At 42.6% G+C, this 20,921-nt stretch overlaps 1 protein-coding gene across 5 annotated transcripts in view; it reads left to right on the forward strand.

Annotated features, from left to right (window-relative positions):
- The window catches only part of metap1d (methionyl aminopeptidase type 1D (mitochondrial)), a 209,307-nt gene that overhangs the window by 172,348 nt on the left and 16,038 nt on the right, over positions 1-20,921 (forward strand). For 2 of the 5 annotated variants that reach the window (XM_070874698.1, XM_070874699.1), the window contains exon 7: positions 19,630-19,727. The exons of 1 other annotated variant lie outside the window; for it this stretch is intronic. In XM_070874698.1, the coding sequence (XP_070730799.1) occupies positions 19,630-19,727 (98 nt within the window). Of the gene's footprint in view, positions 1-18,262; positions 18,532-19,629; positions 19,728-20,921 lie in introns of those variants that run through there. 2 more of the 5 variants (XR_011592364.1, XM_070874700.1) reach the window with 2 other exon arrangements.

Below are 20,921 nucleotides of genomic sequence, written 5' to 3' on the forward strand. Positions count from 1 at the left end.
GTGGACACTCGAGAGCTGTGAAATAAAGGTGCAGGTCCAGAGTGACTTTGACTTTAGCATGTGCTTCGTGTAAGTCTGTACTGCAGGGTCAGGACTTTACAGTTGCTACATTGAATTTCATTTGCCATTTATCTGCCCACTTGGCAAGCCTGTTTATGTCTACCTGTATTTTGGAGCAATCCTACACATTAATAGCTAGCACCCCCATTTTGGAGTCTCCAATTTCTGAGTCCAAATCATTTATATATTTAGTGAACAAGTGGTCCCAGCATGGATCTATGCGGGGCACCACTTCCCACTTTCTACCAATTTGACAAATGTCACTTAACTCCTATCCTGTGTTGCCTGTGTTGTCACCTTCTTTCAATCTATTCTGCTACCTGGCCCCTGACTCCACATGTCCTCACTGTTGTCATGAATCTCTTGTATAGCAGGTCCATTACAATGCCGTTGTCAACTCTTTATGCTACTTCAAAGAATTCAGTAAGTCTGGTTAAATATGATCTTTCTTTCAAGAATCCATACTGACCATTGTTCATTATATTCTCCATCTCTAGATGTTTGGTTATCTTGTATTTTAGCAAAGATTCTGGTATCTTTCCTACCACTGAAATAAGCTAACTGATCTATAGTTCCCTGCATTAGTTCTACTTCCTTTTTTAAAGATAGGAATTACATTTGCTGCCTGTCACAGTTCCTTTTTCTGTTGAATTTTTATATAGAGAAACTAGTGCCTCGGCTATCTCCTCCCTTATTTCTTTGAGTATCCGCGGGTGCAATCCCTCTGGACCTGGGATTTTATCCTCCTTAAGTTTGGCTACTTTGTCTAGTAGAGATGGTGTTAAAGGGACATAAGAAATTTAGGCTGTTTTGGATTAATGTCAGTACTGTGACATTATTTGAAGCTTATTGCGTGGATTCTTTTTTCAATAGATTGCCAAAGGGGTCTTAGCTATCAGATTAGACCCAGGAACAGGGGCTTTTTCATTGGAGAAGTGTTGACTTCAAGGTGATACGATTGAGGTTTTTAAAATGATGCAGAGAATAGATTCTATTTGGGTGGACAGGAGAACTAAGGGGCACCAATATAAAATACAAAAACATAAAGTTAGGTTAGATGCCAGGAAATATTTTCACAGATGTGCAATAAGTATGGATTTATTGTAGCTCTTCAGAATGGAGCTGGATGAGATCATAAGAGTAGCGAATATAGAAGTAGGTGGAGAAGTAGCTTTAAAAAGTCACTGCATCTTCTGAAACATGCTTGATTGCCTTTGGGGATCAGAGAGGAATTTCTCGGATCCTTTTGCTGAATTAGCTTAAGGCTTTTTCTCTGTTTCTTTTGCCTCTCCCAAGAGGGTTGCATAACTAGGAGCAGCTAGATTGATGCATGTAGGCTGCATCATGTCTGAATGAGACAGGCTGGATGGACCAATACTTCTTTTACTGACCATTTTCAGATGTTTATAGAACCATGGCAGGTTTTATTTTATTTTATTTTAAAATAGACTGAATTAATTCTTGTTAATAAATGGGATACAGGGCTATTGGTTCTAGAATCACAAAGAGCCTGATGGGAAATTTGGAAGGGTTGTTTATATGGACCAATGTCTTCAGCCCAAAACATTATTATAGAAAAGGAATTAAATAAAAACAAAGATGGAAATATTACAGTATATAGGGCAAGAGCAGAGAAATTGAATTCAAGTGGATAGCTCCCAAATGTAATCAGCATTGGCACAGGCATAATGGTTTCCGTTGGCTGAAAGTTCAATTATTTTAAGGATTATGAAAATTGTTACTTTGTTTGCAAATCAAGTCAAATTTTAAACACAATGTTTATACTTTTAGAAAATTGTTGAGTTTAAGTGATCAATCTGGAAATTAACTGTTGTTACATTTCAGTTAAGAGTACCATGAGTACAGATCTGTGAACTTTAATCAATTATTCAAAAAAAATATTTAGATGAAGTTTAAATGCAGCCTGAACAGACATTGTGAAGTCTGCTCTCTCTGATGGTTGATAATATTTCTGATCTGAATGCACCACCTCAGTCTTATTTGAATTAATGTCTGTCTACAAAACAAAACAACCCTAAACTGTGGTATTAATAAGCATCAATTCATAATTTAATCAATAGTTATCCTTGAGATTAGGAAATAGACAACTTGTGCAGTATTTTATGCGCACTTGAAGCTGGAGTTAGACAGATTTTGGTGCAGTACAAATGAGCCATATCTGATGAAAATTTTTGCTGCACTACTATGACATTACTTGAAGCGTATTGTTTGTTTATTACTGACAATTACTGCCCTATAGCTAGTTTTAGTATGCAATTCATAAATGAAATACATAGACTTAAAAGTAATTCCAAATCTTTTAGGTCATTTTTGAAATAATAACACATCTAATAATTGCAAGCCACTTATATTAGCATTGTCACAAAGAAAAGTGTCTATTTTGTCAAATGTTTTTGACATGTGAAAGTGTCCTGCGTCAAAACAGTGAAAACTGTTGCAAAAACCTTAAATTATGAATCTAAATTGATATGTTATCCTGAATATTATAAAAGAAAAGATATGTACACTTACTGGCTCACATTTGTGTCAGCCTTGGCTCAGTTGTAGCATCGCTTGAATCAAAAGGCTGTGGGTTCAAGTAACGCTCCAGAGTCTTGAGCACGTAATGTAGGCTGACACTCCAGTGCAGTACTAAGGGCACTGTTGGATGTGCCATCTTTCAGATGACATGTTAAACTGAGGTACTGTCTGCTTTTTCAAGTAGACATAAAAAGTCCCATGGCACTATTCGAAGAAGAGCTATGGATCTCTCCCGATGTCTGGCCAACATTTATCTCTCATAAAAACATAAGAAATAGGAGCTGGAGTAGGCCATACGGCCCCTCAAGCCTGCTCTGTCATTTAATCCGATCTTGGCTGATTGGATCATTGACTAAGGTCCACTTTCCTGCCTGCTCCCCATAACCTCTTATTCCCTAATCGGTTAAGAAACTGTCTTAAATTTATTCAGTGTCCCAGCTTCCACCGCATTTCTCCTCATCTCAGTTTTAAATGGGCGGCCCCTTATTCTAAGATTATGCCCCCTAGTTCTAGTCTCCCCCATCAGTGGAAACATTCTCTCTGCGTCCACCTTGTCAAGTTCCCTCATAATCTTATACATTTCGATAAGATCACCTCTCAATCTTCTGAATTCCAATGAGTAGAGGCCCAACCTATTCAACCTTTCCTCATAAGTCAACTCGCTCATCTCCATAATCAACCTAGTGAACCTTCTCTGAACTGCCTCCAAAGCAAGTATATCCTTTCGTAAGAAAGGAAACCAAAACTGCACGCAGTATTCCAGGTGTGGCCTCACCAATACCCTGTATAACTGTAGCAAGACTTCCTTGCTTTTTATACTCCATCCCCTTTGCAATAAAGACCAACATTCCATTGGCCTTCCTGATCACTTGCTGTACCTGCATACGAACCTTTTGTGTTTCGTGCACAAGTACCCCCAGGTCCCACCGTACTGCAGCACTTTGCAATCTTTCTCCATTTAAATAATAACTTGCTCTTTGATTTTTTTCTGCCAAAGTGCATGACCTCACACTTTCCAACATTATACTCCATCTGCCAAATTTTTGCCCACTCACTTAGCCTGTCTATGTCCTTTTGCAGATATTTTGTGTCCTCACACATTGCTTTTTCTCCCATCTTTGTATCATCAGCAAACTTGGGTACGTTACACTCAGTCCCTTCTTCCAAGTCGTTAATATAGATTGTAAATAGTTGGGGTCCCAGCACTGATCCCTGCGGCAACCCACCAGTTACTGATTGCCAATCCAAGAATGAACCATTTATCCCGACTCTCTGTTTTCTGTTCGTTAACCAATCCTCTATCCATGCTAATATATTACTCCCAACCCCGTGAACTTTTATCTTGTGCAGTAACCTTTTATGTGGCACCTTGTCAGATGCCTTCTGGAAGTCCAAATACACCACATCTACTGGTTCCCCTTTATCCACCCTCTTTGTTACATCCACAAAGAATTCCAGCAAATTTGTCAAACATATATCCTCTTCATAAACCCATGCTGACTATGCCTGACCGAATTATGCTTTTCTAAATGTCCAGGCATATTCAACATTCAGGAAGGATAGACAGAAAGGAAAAGAAGGTGGGGTAATGTTGCTGGTTAAAGAGGAAATTAATGCAATAGTAAGGAAGGACATTAGCTTGGATGATGTGGAATCTGTATGGGTGGAGCTTGCGGAATACCAAAGGGCAGAAAACGCTAGTGGGAGTTGTGTACAGACCACCAAACAGTAGTCGTGAGGTTGGGGACAGCATCAAACAAGAAATTAGGGATGCGTGCAATAAAGGTACAGCAGTTATCATGGGCGACTTTAATCCACATGTAGATTGGGCTAACCAAACTGGTAGCAATACAGTGGAGGAGGATTTCCTGGAGTGTATTAGGGATGGTTTTCTAGACCAATATGTCAAGGAACCAACTAGAGGGCTGGCCATCCTAGACTGGGTGATATGTAATGAGAAAGGACTAATTCGCAATCTTGTTGTGCGAGGCCCCTTGGAGAAGAGTGACCATAATATGGTAGAATTCTTTATTAAGATGGAGAGTGACACAGTTAATTCAGAGACTCGGGTCCTGAACTTAAGGAAAGGTAACCTCGATGGTATGAGATGTAAATTGGCTAGAATTACTGGCGAGTGATACTTAAAGGGTTGACGGTGGATAGGCAATGGCAAACATTTAAAGATCACATGGATGAACTTCAACAATTGTACATCCCTGTCTGGGATAAAACTGGGAAGGTGGCTCAACCGTGGCTAACAAGGGAAATTAAGGATAGTGTTAAATCCAAGGAAGGGGTATATAAATTGGTCAGAAAAAGCAGCAAACCTGAGGACTGGGAGAAATTTATAATTCATCTGAGGAGGACAAAGGGTTTAATTAGGAGGAGGAAAATAGAGTATGAGAGGAAGCTTGCTGGGAACATAAAAACTGACTGCAAAAGCGTCAATATATTTTATATATGCATGTGAAGAGAAAAAGATTAGTGAAGACAAACGTAGGTCCCTTGCAGTCAGATTCAGGTGAATTTATAATGGTGAACAAAGAAATCGCAGACCAGTTGAACAAGTACTTTGGTTCTGTCTTCACGAAGGAAGACACAAATATCCTTCCAGAAATACTAGGGGGCCGAAGGTCTCGTGAGAAGTAGGCACTGAAGGAAATCCTTATGAAGCGGGAAATTGTGTTGGGGAAATTGATGGAATTGAGGGCCGATAAATCCCTGGGGCCTGATAGTCTGCATCCCAGAGTACTTAAGGAAGTAGCCCTAGAAATAGTGGATGCATTGGTGATCATTTTCCAACAGTCTGTCGACTCTGGATCAGTTATTATGGACTGGAGGGTAGCTAATGTAACACCACTTTTTAAAAAAGGAGGGAGAGAGAAAATGGGTAATTATAGGTCGGTTAGCCTGACATCAGTAGTGGGGAAAATGTTGGAATCAGTTATTGAAGATAAAATAGCAGCGCATTTGGAAATCAGTGACAGGATCGGTCTAAGTCAGCATGGATTTATGAAAGGGAAATCATGCTTGACAAATCTTCTACAATTTTTTAACGATGGAACTAGTAGAGTGGACAAGGGAGAACCAGTGGATGTGGTGTATTTGGACTTTCAAAAGGCTTTTGACAATGGTATGTATCTCACATTACTGTATATAACTCTATCTTACCATGCTATACATGACTGTAACTGGATATGACCTGTAACAATAAGCATACCTTACCACCAGGGGTGCACTTGCAGGAGACACTCCATACCTGTCCCACTGTGGTATATAAAGGGAGGTCTCAGGCATGTGCAGCACTGGAGAGCTGGAATTAAAGGTGCAGGTCCTGAGTGACCTTGACTTCAGCATGTGTTTCGTGTAAGTCAGTACATTAGAGTCAGGACTTAACAGACAAGGTCCCACACAAGAGATTGGTGTGCAAAATTAAAGCACATGGTACTGGGGGTAATGTATTGATGTGGATAGAGAACTGGTTGGTAGATAGAAAGCAGAGAGTCGGGATAAACGAGTCCTTTTCAAAATGGCGGGCGGTGACTAGTGGGGTGCCGCAGGGCTCAGTGTTAGAACTCCAGCTATTTACAATATACATTAATGATTTCGATGAAGGCATTGAGTGTAATATATTCAAGTTTTCAGATGACACTAAGCTGGGTGGCGGTGTGAGCTGTGAGGAGGATGCTAAGAGGCTGCAGGGTGACTTGGACAGTTTAGGTGAGTGGGCAAATGCATGGCAGATGCAATATAATGTGGATAAATGTGAGGTTATCCACTTTGGTGGCAAAAACATGAAGGCAGAATATTATCTGATTGGTGGAAGATTCGAAAAAGGGGAGGTGCAATGAGACCTGGGTGTCATGGTACATCAGTCATTGAAAGTTGGCATACAGGTACAGCAGGAGGTGAAGAAGGCAAATGGTATGTTGGCCTTCATAGCTAGGGGATTTGAGTATAGGAGCAGGGAGGTCTTACTTCAGTTTTACAGGGCGCCTTGGTGAGGTCTCACCTGGAATATTGTGTTCAGTTTTGGTCTCCTAATCTGAGGAAGAACATTCTTGCTATTGAGGGAGTGCAGCGAAGGTTCACCAGACTGATTCCCGGGACTGACATATGAGGAGAGACTGGATCGACTGGGCCTGTATTCACTGGAGTTTAGAAGGATGAGAGGGGATCTCATAGAAACATATAAATTTCTGACGGGACTGGACAGGTTAGATGCAGGAAGCATGTTCCCGATGTTGGGGGAAGTCCAGAACCAGGGGACACAGTCTAAGGATAAGGGTAAGCCATTTAGGACAGAGATGAGGAGAAACTTCTTCACTCAGAGAGTTGTTAACCTGTGGAATTCTCTATCGCAGAGAGTTGTTGATGCCAGTTCATTGGATATATTCAAGAGGGAGTTAGATATGGCCCTTGCGGTTAAAGGGATCAAGGGGTATGGAGAGAATGCAGGAAAGGGGTACTGAGGTGAATGATCACCCATGATCTTATTGAATGGTGGTGCAGGCTCGAAGGGCCGAACAGCCTACTCCTGCACCTATTTTCTATGTTTCTAAAGCGCTTTGGGATGTCGTGAGGTTGTGGAAGGCACTATATAAATGCAAGTCCTTTCTTTTGCTTTTCTTTCTTTTCTTTCTCTCTTTCTTTCTCTTTTTTTTCTTTCTTTCTTTCTTTCTTTCTTTCTTTCTTTCTTTCTTTCTTTCTTTCTTTCTTTCTTTCTTTCTTTCTTTCTTTCTTTCTTTCTTTCTTTTTCTCTCTCTCTCTCTCATTCATTCTTTTGTTCTTCTCTGTTTGTATTTTATCTCTTAAAACTGCGGCTATCTACTCCCAGACTGTGTTGAGTTAGCCAATCTTAACAAGGTGCCAGGGGGTTCAACAACTGATCTCAGTGCACCTGGATTCAGGAGCAGAAATTGGCTTAGGTATTCCCTACTAATCGCTACCCATTGACCCCCCTCCCCCCCCCCACTAGAAATGTGCATGTGTGTACATTGAGAAGGGACAGAATTGGGCTGAGCTGTGGTGCCACCAATGAGGAATCGTCTGCCAACACTCACTGTGAAGCTTACACATAAATGATTGCCATTTGGGCAAGGTACCAGAGGATGATTCATGGTAGGTGACCCCAACAATGAATCAACATCTTCAGGAGAAGGGAGAGGACTGGCAAAAAACAAAGTTACATGCCAGAGATAACTTACAAACAGATATTTTTGATACAAGGTTCTCCTCTACTCTTATGAAGATCTACTCAATTGATATCATGAATGTGCAGTAGAATTCATCACATCATGAGATAGTGAGCTATTGGTTTCTAACCATGCCACAGCAACAAGAACACCCTAATTAAAATCTGCAATTATTAACGATGGCTTGCTATCCTTTCTGTCATCCTAGCCCTCTTTACCATTTGACCCATCATCCGCAGTTTTTTGGGGAGAGTATTCCAGATTTCCACTACCATTTTGTGAAAAAGTGTTTTGTAATTTCACTCCTAAATGGGCTAGATCTAATTTTAAGATTATGCATCCTTGTTTAGAGTTCCACCACCAAAGGAAGTAGTTTAACTTTATCTGCCTTATCAAATCACTTTATCATTTCAAACACCTCCATTGGATTACTCCTCAAACATTTAACTTCAAAGGAATATAAATCAAGTTTATGCGACCTATCCTCACAATTTAACCTCAAACAGACTGCAATATTTTATCACTTGTTTTTTTTTAACTAAAGTTGCCAACTGTGACATGTGTTGAGATTTCTTGACGATTCACACTTGTCTGCCTGTTTTTCAGCTATATTTGCCACTAGCTTGCCAAAAGGTTGAATGTTTTGGGCACCGCTTTGGGTACTGTTGAGGGGGATGACTCATCAGGGGAGGGCAGCAGCCGTCAAGTCCATGGCACCATGGGTGGCTCTGCTGCACAGGAGGGCAGCAAAAAGAGTGGGAGAGCTATAGTGATAGGGGATTCTATTGTAAGGGGAATAGATAGATGTTTCTGCGGCCACAACCGAGACTCCAGAATGGTATGTTGCCTCCCTGGTGCAAGGGTCAAGGATGTCTCGGAGCGGGTGCAGGACATTTTGAAGGGGGAGGGTAAACAGCCAGTTGTCGTGGTGCATATAGGTACCAACGATACAGGTAAAAAAACAGGATGCGGTCCTACAAGACGAATTTAGGGAACTAGGAGCTAAATTACAAAGTAGGACCTCAAAAGTAGTAATCTCAGGATTGCTACCAGTGCCACGTGCTACTCAGAGTAGGAATCGCAGGATAGCTCAGATGAATACGTGGCTTGAGGAGTGGTGCAGAAGGGAGAGATTCAAATTCCTGGGACATTGGAACCGGTTCTGGGGGAGGTGGGACCAGTACAAACCGGACGGTCTGCACCTGGGCAGGACCGGAACCAATGTCCTAGGGGGAGTGTTTGCTAGTGCTGTTTGGGAGGGGTTAAACTAATATGGCAGGGGGATGGGAACCTATGCAGGGAGACAGAGGGAAGTAGAATGGGGGAAGAAGCAAAAGATAGAAAGAAGAAAAATAAAAGTGGAGAACAGAGAAACACAAGGCAAAAAGCAGAAAGGGCCACATTACAGCAAAATCCTAAAGGGACAAAGAGTGTTAAAAAGACAAGCCTGAAGACAGTTGATGTGGTATATTTGGACTTTCAGAAGGCGTTCGACAAGGTCCCACACAAGAGATTGATGTGCAAAGTTAGAGCACATGGGATTGGGGGTAGTGTACTGACATGGATTGAGAACTGGTTGTCAGACAGGAAGCAAAGAGTAGGAGTAAATGGGTACTTTTCAGAATGGCAGGCAGTGACTAGTGGGGTACCGCAAGGTTCTGTGCTGGGGCCCCAGCTGTTTACACTGTACATTAATGATTTAGATGAGGGGATTAAATGTAGTATCTCCAAATTTGCGGATGACACTAAGTTGGGTGGCAGTGTGAGCTGCGAGGAGGATGCTGTGAGGCTGCAGAGCGACTTGGATAGGTTAGGTGAGTGGGCAAATGCATGGCAGATGAAGTATAATGTGGATAAATGTGAGGTTATCCACTTTGGTGGTAAAAACAGAGAGACAGACTATTATCTGAATGGTGACAGATTAGGAAAAGGGGAGGTGCAAAGAGACCTGGGTGTCATGGTACATCAGTCATTGAAGGTTGGCATGCAGGTGCAGCAGGCGGTTAAGAAAGCAAATGGCATGTTGGCCTTCATAGCGAGGGGATTTGAGTACAGGGGCAGGGAGGTGTTGCTACAGTTGTACAGGGCATTGGTGAGGCCACACCTGGAGTATTGTGTACAGTTTTGGTCTCCTAACCTGAGGAAGGGCATTCTTGCTATTGAGGGAGTGCAGCGAAGGTTCACCAGACTGATTCCCGGGATGGCGGGACTGACCTATCAAGAAAGACTGGATCAACTGGGCTTGTATTCACTGGAGTTCAGAAGAATGAGAGGGGACCTCATAGAAACATTTAAAATTCTGACGGGGTTAGACAGGTTAGATGCAGGAAGAATGTTCCCAATGTTGGGGAAGTCCAGAACCAGAGGTCACAGTCTAAGGATAAGGGGTAAGCCATTTAGGACCGAGATGCGGAGGAACTTCTTCACCCAGAGAGTGGTGAACCTGTGGAATTCTCTACCACAGAAAGTTGTTGAGGCCAATTCACTAAATATATTCAAAAAGGAGTTAGATGAGGTCCTTACTACTAGGGGGATCAAGGGATATGGCGAGAAAGCAGGAATGGGGTACTGAAGTTGAATGTTCAGCCATGAACTCATTGAATGGCGGTGCAGGCTAGAAGGGCCGAATGGCCTACTCCTGCACCTATTTTCTATGTTTCTATGCTCTGTGCCTCAATGCGAGCAGTATTCGGAATAAGGTGGATGAATTAGCTGCGCAGACAGCAGTTAACGGATATGGTGTAATTGGCATCACGGAGACATGGCTCCAGGGGGACCAAGGCTGGGAACTCGACATCCAGGGGTATTCAATATTTAGGAAGGATAGACAGGAAAAGAAGGTGGGAAATTAATGCAATAGTAAGGAAGGACATTCGCTTGGATGATGTGGAATCTGTATGGGTGGAGCTACGGAATACCAAAGGGCAGAAAACGCTAGTGGGAGTTGTGTACAGACCACCAAACAATAGTAATGAGGATGGGGACAGCATCAAACAAGAAATTAGGGATGCGTGCAATAAAGGTACAGCAGTTATCATGGGCGACTTTAACTACGTATTGATTGGGCTAACCAAATTGGTAGCAAAGCGATGGAGGAGGATTTCCTGGCCTCCCTAATACCATTCCTGTATTAGGGATGGTTTTCTCGACCAATATGTCGAGGAACCAACTAGAGGGCTGGCCATCCTAAACTGGGTGATGTGTAATGAGAAAGGACTAATTAACAATCTTGTTGTGCGAGGCCCCTTGGAGAAGTATGATCATAATATGGTAGAATTCTTTATTAAGATGCAGAGTGACACAGTTAATTTAGAGACTAGGGTCCTGAACTTAAGGAAAGGTAACTTCGATGGTATGAGATGTGACTTGGCTAGAATGGACTGGCAAGTGATACTTAAAGGGTTGACGGTGGATAGGCAATGGCAAACATTTAAAGATCACATGGATGAACTTCAACAATTGTACGTCCCTGTCTGGAGTAAAACTAAAACGGGAAATGTGGCTCAACCGTGGCTAACAAGGGAAATTAAGGATAGTGTTAAATCCAAGGAAGAGGCATATAAATTGGCCAGAAAAAGCAGCAAACCTGAGGACTGGGAGAAGTTTGTAATACAGCAGAGGAGGACAGAAGGTTTAATTAGGAGGGGGAAAATAGAGTATGAGAGGAAGCTTGCTGGGAACATAAAAACTGACTGCAAAAGCTTCTATAGATATGTGAAGAGAAAAAGATTAGTGAAGACAAATGTAGGTCCCTTGCAGTCAGATTCAGGTGAATTTATAATGGGGAACAAAGAAATGGCGGACCAGTTAAAGAAATACTTTGGTTCTGTTTTCACGAAGGAAGGCACAAATAACCTCTGGAAATACTAGGGGACCGAGGGTCTAGTGAGAAGAAAAATTGTGTTTGGGAAATTGATGGTATTGAAGGCTGATAAATCCCCTGGGCCTGATAGTCTGCATCCCAGAGTACTTAAGGAAGTGGCCCTCGAAATAGTGGATGCATTGGTGATCATTTTCCAACAGTCTATCGGCTATGGATCAGTTCCTATGGACTGGAGGGTAGCTAATGTAACACCACTGGTTAGTCTGACATCAGTAGTGGGGAAAATGTTGGGATCAATTATTAAAGATGAAATAGCAGCGCATTTGGAAAGCAGTGATGGGATCGGTCCAAGTCAGCATGGATTTATGAAAGGGAAATCATACTTGACAAATCTTCTGGAATTTTTTGAGGATGTAACTAGTAGAGTAGACAAGAGAGAACCAGTGGATGCGGTGTATTTGGACTTTCAAAAGGCTTATGACAAGGTCCCACATAAGAGATCGGTGTGCAAAATCAAAGCACATGGTATTGAGGGTAATGTACTGACGTGGATAGAGAACTAGTTGGTAGACAGGAAGCAGAGAGTCGGGATAAACGGGTCCTTTTCAGAATGGCAGGCAGTGACTAGTGGAGTACCGCAGGGCTCAGTGCTGGGACCCCAGCTCTTTACAATATACATTGATGATTTAGATGAAGGAATTGAGTATAATATCTCCAAGTTTGCAGATGACACTAAACTGGGTGGCGGTTGAGCTGTGAGGAGGATGCTAAAAGGCTGCAGGGTAACTTGGACAGGTTAGGTGAGTGGGAAAATGCATGGCAGATGCAGTATAATGTGGGTAAATGTGAGGCAGAATATTATTTGAAAGGCGGCAGATTAGGAAAAGGGGAGGTGCAACGAGACCTGGGTGTCATGGTACATCAGTCATTGAAAGTTGGCATACAGGTACAGCAGGCGATGAAGAAGGCAAATGGTATGTTGGCCTTCATAGCTAGGGGATTTGAGTATAGGAGCAGGGAGGTCTTACTGCAGTTGTACAGGGCCTTGGTGAGGCCTCACCTGGAATATTGTGTTCAGTTTTGGTCTCCTCATCTGAGGAAGGACGTTCTTGCTATTGAGGGAGTGCAGCAAAGGTTCACCAGACTGATTTCCGGGATGGTGGGACTGACATATGAGGAGAGACTGGATCAACTGGGCCTTTATACACTGGAGTTTAGAAGGATGAGAGGGGATCTCATAGAAACTTACAAGATTCTGATGGGACTGGACAGGTTAGATGCGGGAAGAATGTTCCCGATGGTGGGGAAGTCCAGAACCAAGGGACACAGTCTTAGGATAAGGGTAGGCCATTTTGGACTGAGATGGGGAGAAACTTCTTCACTCAGAGTTGTTAACGTTTGGAATACCCTACCGCAGAGAGTTGTTGATGCCAGCTCATTGGATATATTCAAGAGGGAGTTAGATATGGCCCTTACTGCTAAAGGGATCAAGGGGTATGGAGAGAAAGCAGGAAAAGGGTACTGAGGGAATGATCAGCCATGATCTTATTGAATGGTGGTGCAGGCTCGAAGGGCCGAATGGCCTACTCTTGCACCTATTTTCTCTGTTTCTATGTTTGTTTCAGTGCTTCTATATCCAATTTGGCTGGTTCTATCTCACTAAATTTTATTAGGTCAATTTTCCAGGTTTCAATCATCTTTTGATTACTGTCCAAGATGTTTAAAGTCCATTTGTGATCTGGGATATCACACTCATACTTAAAACAGAGTCACAAGTTCATTCAATATGTGGTTTTGAACTTGGAAGAGAATCAAGTGCAAAGGCAAGTGCACTTGATTCACAGCACTTTCAATTTTCCAATCATTAATTTTGATGCACTTGTTTGAAATGCCTGTCAGTACTATTTTAGTGCCGACATTAATACATTTGTTTTAAACAGGTTAATACTTCTGAGAAAATAATAGAGAGGAGAATTTCAGACAAATGCATTAAGCATGTATTCTGCAGTGTAATTTCTGGTCCGTAAGATGCACATCAGGGCCATAAATCACTTGTATCACAGCCAAGATAAGTAACTTGTACTTGCATTACATTATGTTACCTGCATCACTTGATGGTTGTATTCTGTTTATATGTAATGATTATTATTATTACTGCTCTCTATTAAAATATTATCATGTAGCTGTTTTCTGATATTTGCAGACATGTTAATGAGGATAAATTGAAAGGCTGTGAAGTGTCACAAATCCATTGTTGTCATACGAGATAACCAAACACTGGCGTTGAAGTTATATTGTCAGCATTAGTCTGTCCTCCACTGCCAAATATGTCTTGACCAGATCAAGCATTACCGTGCTTCCATTTCAATAGGCAAATGCCCCTACTACTCCAGGATTATCCTGAAGGGTAGAAACTTTGGGTTCAAAATTGGTCAGGAGTTGCTCCGTTTTTTTTGGAGTAACTTGGTTTTTCTGGCGTAAGTTAAACATCCCCACTTTCCCCAATAAACTTGCTCCAGAGTAACTACGTTAGTTACTATCCTTTTAGTTTAGTTTTTTTTCTCAAAAGTGGGCGTTCCCAGTCACCTACGCCAGTTTTGGCCATTTAGGCAACTTTGGCCAGCTAATAGTTACTCCAAATCTATTTAGACCAGTGTATGTGGCCACTTCTGAAAACCCTTGCGGAGAGTTAAGAAATCGGCGCAGGTTAGTACATTCTAAAGCACCAAGACTTACAAAGCACTAAACAAAGCACAAAAAGTAATAAGCATTCAATAACAAATAAAAAATAGAAGGAAGCGGAGAGGACCTGCACCTGAAGCACCAAGACTTACAAAGTTTTAAGGAAAGATTAAAAGAAAATAAAAGAACTCGGCAAACATAAACTTTGCCTGTTTACCAAAAATATCGTCTCTTGCTTTACTATTATAAGAGGTCACGCCCGACCAAACCTGAAATGAAAAAATATGACCAAAAAGCACCCTTATTCACCAAACATCGATTTTTAAACTTTCTACTCAACCCCAGCAAGGTTTAATTAAAACCTATTTAACACTACTCTTCCTGACATTGACCCTGGCCATCTTAATCACAGTAGTTTAAACCACGAACACAAGCAGCCACTTACACAGCGGGCTGGTGAGGGAGACCACTCGGCCAGGGATAGGAGCGGCAACTACGAGCATCGAGTCCCTCTCACATAGGCTGCAGGACGCGCTGGGGGCGAGGAGATACTGCGCATGCGCGCACTCTCGAACGTGCATGTGAAAACGTCCCGGCACTGTTTTTAGCGCTGTCACTAGCTCCCCCCCCAATCCACTGGTCACGCTACGCCACCACCGAGGAGACGCCGGACAGCGGCCAAAGTCGGGAGGAAGATTTTCAGCACGCTTGGAATCGTGGAAAAGCGGCGCACCCTGGGTGATGCGCCAAAAATCGGCAGGGGCTAATTTTGAGCCCATTATGACTACTTTCCTCCACAGTTTGAGGAGCAGTTTGGAGTGCGAGGCTGGAGCTGTGGACAAATCATAAAAAGCCCGACTTTGTGGGGCAGTCAGAGGAGCAGTTTGGAGCGCGAGGCTGGAGCTGTGGGCAAATCATAAAAAGCTAGCCACCTCAGCAGCAGAATCAATAATGGTCTCGAGAGGGCGACAAAACCAAAGTGGGCGACAAAATTAGACGTCATCAGAATGCAGGTAGATGATTGGTAGCATCTCTTGGAGCCTCATGGAGAGGTCGGGACCCAGGAGCAGGAGCGACGAGGAGCGGAGGTCGGAAGCGGCGAGGCGCGGAGGTCAGAAGCAGTGAGGAGCAGAGGCTGGGACGGGGGTGGTCTGGAGGTCGGGATCGGGGCAGTCCGGAGGTCCAGAGGTCAGGACCAGTGAAGAGAGGACGGACAAGGCATGGAGGAGCGGAGAGGTCGGAGCCCAGAGGTGGAGCAGTGTGGACAAGACCAAAGGAAGGCACAGCGCACGGGTCAATAGCGAGGCTGTGAGATCGTGAGGCTCACATTGCGAACTATGAATTCCACGTAGAGAGAGGTCCTGTGGGAAGGAGGACAGTAGGAGTGTGTTTGAGTTTGTGTGTATGTATTGGCACATGCGGCAGAGCCTGGTCTCCAGTTGTCTTGATCCCCTTGCCACTGGACCAAGACCTTGCTCCGTCAAGCCCGTGTGGTGGCTGGTGTGCAACAGCCACCCCACATTAAAAGAATTCACAGGCATCTTCTACTGTTTAAAATGAGTTCATCAGTCACCTGTGTTGTGTATCTGTAAAGCATGTTCCGCCACCAGGGAGCGCGAGCACAGTATATAAGCCGGCCCCTAAGGCCTGTTCCTCACTCTGGAGTGTCTTATTAAAGACTGCAGTCACTGTTACTTTAACCTCCCTGTGTACAGCCTCATCTGTGTTAGGAACACAATAACCTGAGTACTCATTTTTAGTGTGGAAGCAAGTCATCCTCGACCCCGAGGGACTGCCTATGATGATGACTTTCCTCCAAAACTAACTGCCACCTCCAGTCCCCTTCCTCTGCCTACTTCACCCTCATTTCAAACAGCAAATGCAAAGAGCTAATGCATTTAAGATTGAGTCCATCTGAATAATTACCTCAGGTGCCACCTTCCACCCCATTTGACCACCCCCAAACTCCCCATTTACATTCATCCCCTCAACATGCTACTGCTTTCCCCATCTTCAACCGCTGCCCTCTCAAAGCTCATTTCTTCCATGATACTGTCCCCTGCCTCCTTAAAGCTCTTCCCATCCAATTCATGACCATCTTTCCTTCTCGCTGACCTTATTCAGGCACTATCACTCTCTTTTTCTAAACCACTACCATCACTCATGCCACCTCTCCTACAACTTCGGGAAAAAAAAGTTCATCACAATTCCTTGTACAGTACTTTTGTATTGAAGTCAGAATTGGATGTTGAAAATATTAACTTAATCCATTTACTTCATCAATTTATTCCTGAAGAGAGGGACTTTGATAAATTAAAAATTGTCAAATTACATTTTAGGGAAATTTTCCGACTTCATGCACCCCAGTGGAGAGCCTCCCCCTCCAGCAACAGATATTGGAAATAATTCAGGCGTTCATGATTTTACAACCATTAATTCAAATGGACATAATTTGTGGCAAGGTCCACAGAAGAAACCTATGTATCACATTGGCCCATAATTTGCAGTTAGCGGTGAATCAAAGGCGCGCTGGCTCCAAAGTAAGCTTCCCACAAAATTCTCGCGATCTCTGTGGTGAGAATTTCGGTAATTGAAATTAATGCAAGTTAATGAGGAATCCTTAACACGAGCTGCTGTGACATCAACAAGCTGTCTAAGCAGCCAATCAAAATGCATAATTCTCCAAACATCAAACCAGGAAGTGGGTAAGCTCCTTTGATTCTAACTTTTAAAAAAATTAGAGAGAGCAAATCAAAGATTGGGGCTCCCACATGGGGAAAAGGCAACCCTGAAATAAAGATGAGCAAAAGTTTCTTATTTTTATTAAAATGGATAAATTTGACACTCCACAAAATTGAAATTAATTTTTCAGGGCCATAACCTTTGTTTAGCAGTCAATATGCTGTTAAAACCCCAGTTACACTCATCCAAAAGAGTCTAACATTTAATGGGATATTTAACAGTGGCATTACCACGGAAGAGCTGAAGTTTCCTTCAGCTTTTATGATTTGACAGATTACACTGATCGCCAGCTGTGGGAGGTGGGTGCCACAGCACAGCCAGTGTCGAAGCAGTGAATGACTGACTGCAACTTCAGGATTTCCATGTTAAGATGCGCATGCTCTACATCCTGAAGTTGCGGTCAGTTTCAAAGAGGTAATGACAGTGAACGCTGTTAGTTCGCTGTTATTACCCACTGCAAATTCCAAGCCTATATGTTCCTATACGGTGTTTTATAATGTGCTCTAATTCTGCATGTGAACGTACAGAAAATGCCAAACATATTGCATATACAGAGATACTATTGACTCCAAGCAAATGTTTTAAAAAAACAATGTCCTGAAGGATGTAATTTAAATAAAAACCTACATATTTCATGTAGAATATAAACAGATTTTCAAATAGTCCTAACAACCCAGAAAACAGTATCAATATTTGCATATGATTTGCACCCTGGAGCAGTGGAACACTAATTCATTCTTCTTAAATCTTAAAAAAGTAAATTTCTGAACTCAGTAGGGTCACATAACAAGGTACTGATTGCCATTGATGTGATTCCCCTGAGGGAGAGATGAGGGAAAATCTGAATCCTGGTCAACAAATGCTGTTCTCATCTACCGCAGATGTCCCACTTATAATAGCAGTTGCAAACTGGAACACAATCATTTACCATGCAGTCTAGTCTACAGTTGTCAGTAAAGATCACAGAGTCTATGGGGCCAAGTTTCCACTGACCCTTAGAACGGCGCACCTCCATGAGGTCTGCCGAATTTCTGGAACAAAAAGCGCGCCTAATCCTTACCGTGGTACTCGCCACGCTCATCAGGCCTCCTTCGGACTCGGCGGAGCACAGCAGAACCAGCGGGGGGTGAAGCCAGGCCCCGGCGCTGAAAACGGCGCTAGAGTGTGCGCGCATGTGCAGTAGCTCCTCACCCCCAGATTCTGTGTGTGTATGCTGCAGGCTGTGTGGGAGGGGCCCGAAGCACGCCGCCCCTAGCCCTGGCCGAATGGGCTCCCCGCCACGACCTGCGAGGGAACAGACGGCAATGTCTGTCATTGGAGACAGGAGATCCCGGAACAGAAAGCCAAACAAGAAAGGGAGAAGGAACTGGCAAAAGTGACCATCAAGAAGGAAGTTGACTGAGGCCATCGAGTGTTCCTTGAGACTGCCTCGGAGATGTTCGTGGGGGGGTGGGAGTAGCAGGAAAGCAAAGAGATTTGGGGCAAGACGTGAGTAGGATGGGACCTGGGCAGACTTGTATGTTTAACGTTGTCTCCCCCTCCCCCCTCCTCTCTCCCCCCTCCTCCTCTCCTCCACCTTCTCCCCCTCCTCCTCTCCCCTCCTCCCCTCTCCCTCATCGGTGGCCCGCTGCCTTCCCTTCATATAAAGGTAGGACTTCTATTTTTTATTATTGATTGGTTGCTTATTACTTTGGTCTTGGAGCTTTAGGTGCAGGATTCCTTCTATTTTTTATTTGTTAATTAATTGTTTTACTTTTTGTGCTTTGTTTAGTGCTTTGTAAGTCTTGGTGCTTTTCTTGTATTTTTTATTTGTTATTGAATGCCTATTTTTGTGCTTTGTTTAGTACTTTAAATGTATTGCTTTGTTTAGTGCTTAATGCTTTACGTGTACTTATGCTTCTTTAATGTTGTTGTGGAGGTGTTTAGTGCTTTGCAAAATCCTCTAACTTCCCTTCCCCCCCCATCTCTGGCTACCTGCGCCTGATTTCTAAAGTATCCGCAAGGTTTTTCTGAGCGTACAAAAGTGGGCACATATGCTGGCCTAAGTTAGTTTGGAGTAGCTATTGGCTGTCTAAATTTGCTTAAATGGCCAAAACAGGTGTAAATGGCTGGTAACGCCCCCTTTTGAAAAAAAAACTGAACTAAAAAGAAACTGAAATAACTCATTGAAACTGGAGCAAACTAAATGTGGAGAATTGCGATTTTTAAGATATTCCAAAAAAAAACTAGTTGCTCAAAAAATAGGAGCAACTCCTGTGGAAACTTGGCCCCATAGATGCTACTGAATTCCTTGGTAGATAAGTGTAGCACATCCTAGCTAGCATTCAATTTTCAATGCAGAATCTGCTTCAACAAAATGAAACTAGAATTATTCATGGTCCACCCCCTCCCAAAAGGCAGAAGAAATGAGGTACCAGCAGCACTGACCGAAGCCTGAGAAAATAATTGCCTTTACTGTCTGGGCTGCATGGAATGAAGGGAACCAGGAAACAATAACTTAAAAAATTGCTTTTTTTTATTGTATTCCGTTCCAGCTTTCTAAGCTAATCTGTCAAAACTGATTATTTATTTTGTTATTATTTATAGCCAGATAGCAGATTCAAGTGGGTTGCAAATATGTCCTTATTTCATTGGCCATGGGATAGGCTCATATTTTCATGGACATCCTGAAATTTGGCATCATGGTAAGTTTTTCATTTTGATTGCTGGGTTCTAATAATAATAATTTACATAAATACTTGTAAGTGTCCTTTTTATTTTTTAATGTCTTGAAGTACAGACTAGGGAAGAATTAAATGGGATTCCAAATAGTATTTTACATAGCTTACTTGTTCCATTTCTGCACAGACAGGGTAAGTGTCATGAATATAATGTTCTGCCTTGTTCTACTAGATATGGACTCATGTATAGGTAAAGACCAAAGCAATTGCAGATCATGATGTATAATCATCCATGATATTGCTCATGGACAAGGGGACACAGGTTCAAACTACGAAGAGACATTTCTAGGACTGATGGCAGGAGGGTCTTCCTCACAAGAGTGATCAACACACAGAATAAACTTCTAGGTTGGTACTAGAGGCATAATTTTGGAAGCAGTTGAATACTATGATAGGGGTGGGGTGGCAGGGGATGGGGGCAGAGGACTGTAGGGTCTTTCTAGATAGATAAGCTAAGGTGAGCTGAATGGCCTTCCTCGTTTGTATCTATTATTTGTATCTCTTTCTCTAAATATCTGCTTATTTCCCGTTCTTTAAGCATTTGTGTTTACATCTCTATCTTTCTGTATATCTTTAAATCTTTCTCTTTCCCTCTAACATTTTCTGTTGCTGCCACTGGTTCTGAATACTTTTTCTTTTCTCTGTATCTTCATCTTTCTGTTCATGGAGACACAGAATGCAACACAACACAGGCTTAACTCAAGGGTCTTGGCTTCAAGAAAGCAACAGAGGCAAGCTTGACAGGCTGAAAAGGGGGGGGAGGTCTTTGTACAGGAAAATTGTTGGAAGTATTAGAAGATTAAATGGGTATATTTATAACAACGACTTGCATTTATATATCACCTTTAACATGGTAAAATGTCCCAAGGCACTTCACAAGAGCAAGTATCAAATCGAGCCACATGAGATATTTGGATAGGTGACCGAAAGCTTGGTCAAAGAGATAGGTTTTAAGGAGAGCCTTAAAGGAGGAAAGAGAGGTTTACGGAGGGAATTCCAGAGCTTAGAGCTTAGAGCCTAGGCAACTGAAGGCACGGTTGTCAATGGTAGTGAAGAAAATCCTGCGTAAGTATTGTGATTTGTATTAAGAATTGTTAATTACTAATCTGATTATTATGTTTTAAATCTTATTTTTATGTATTGTAGAATGAATGGGGA

Source organism: Pristiophorus japonicus, chromosome 3 (genome assembly GCF_044704955.1).
Source record: "Pristiophorus japonicus isolate sPriJap1 chromosome 3, sPriJap1.hap1, whole genome shotgun sequence".
NCBI lineage: Eukaryota > Metazoa > Chordata > Chondrichthyes > Pristiophoridae > Pristiophorus > Pristiophorus japonicus.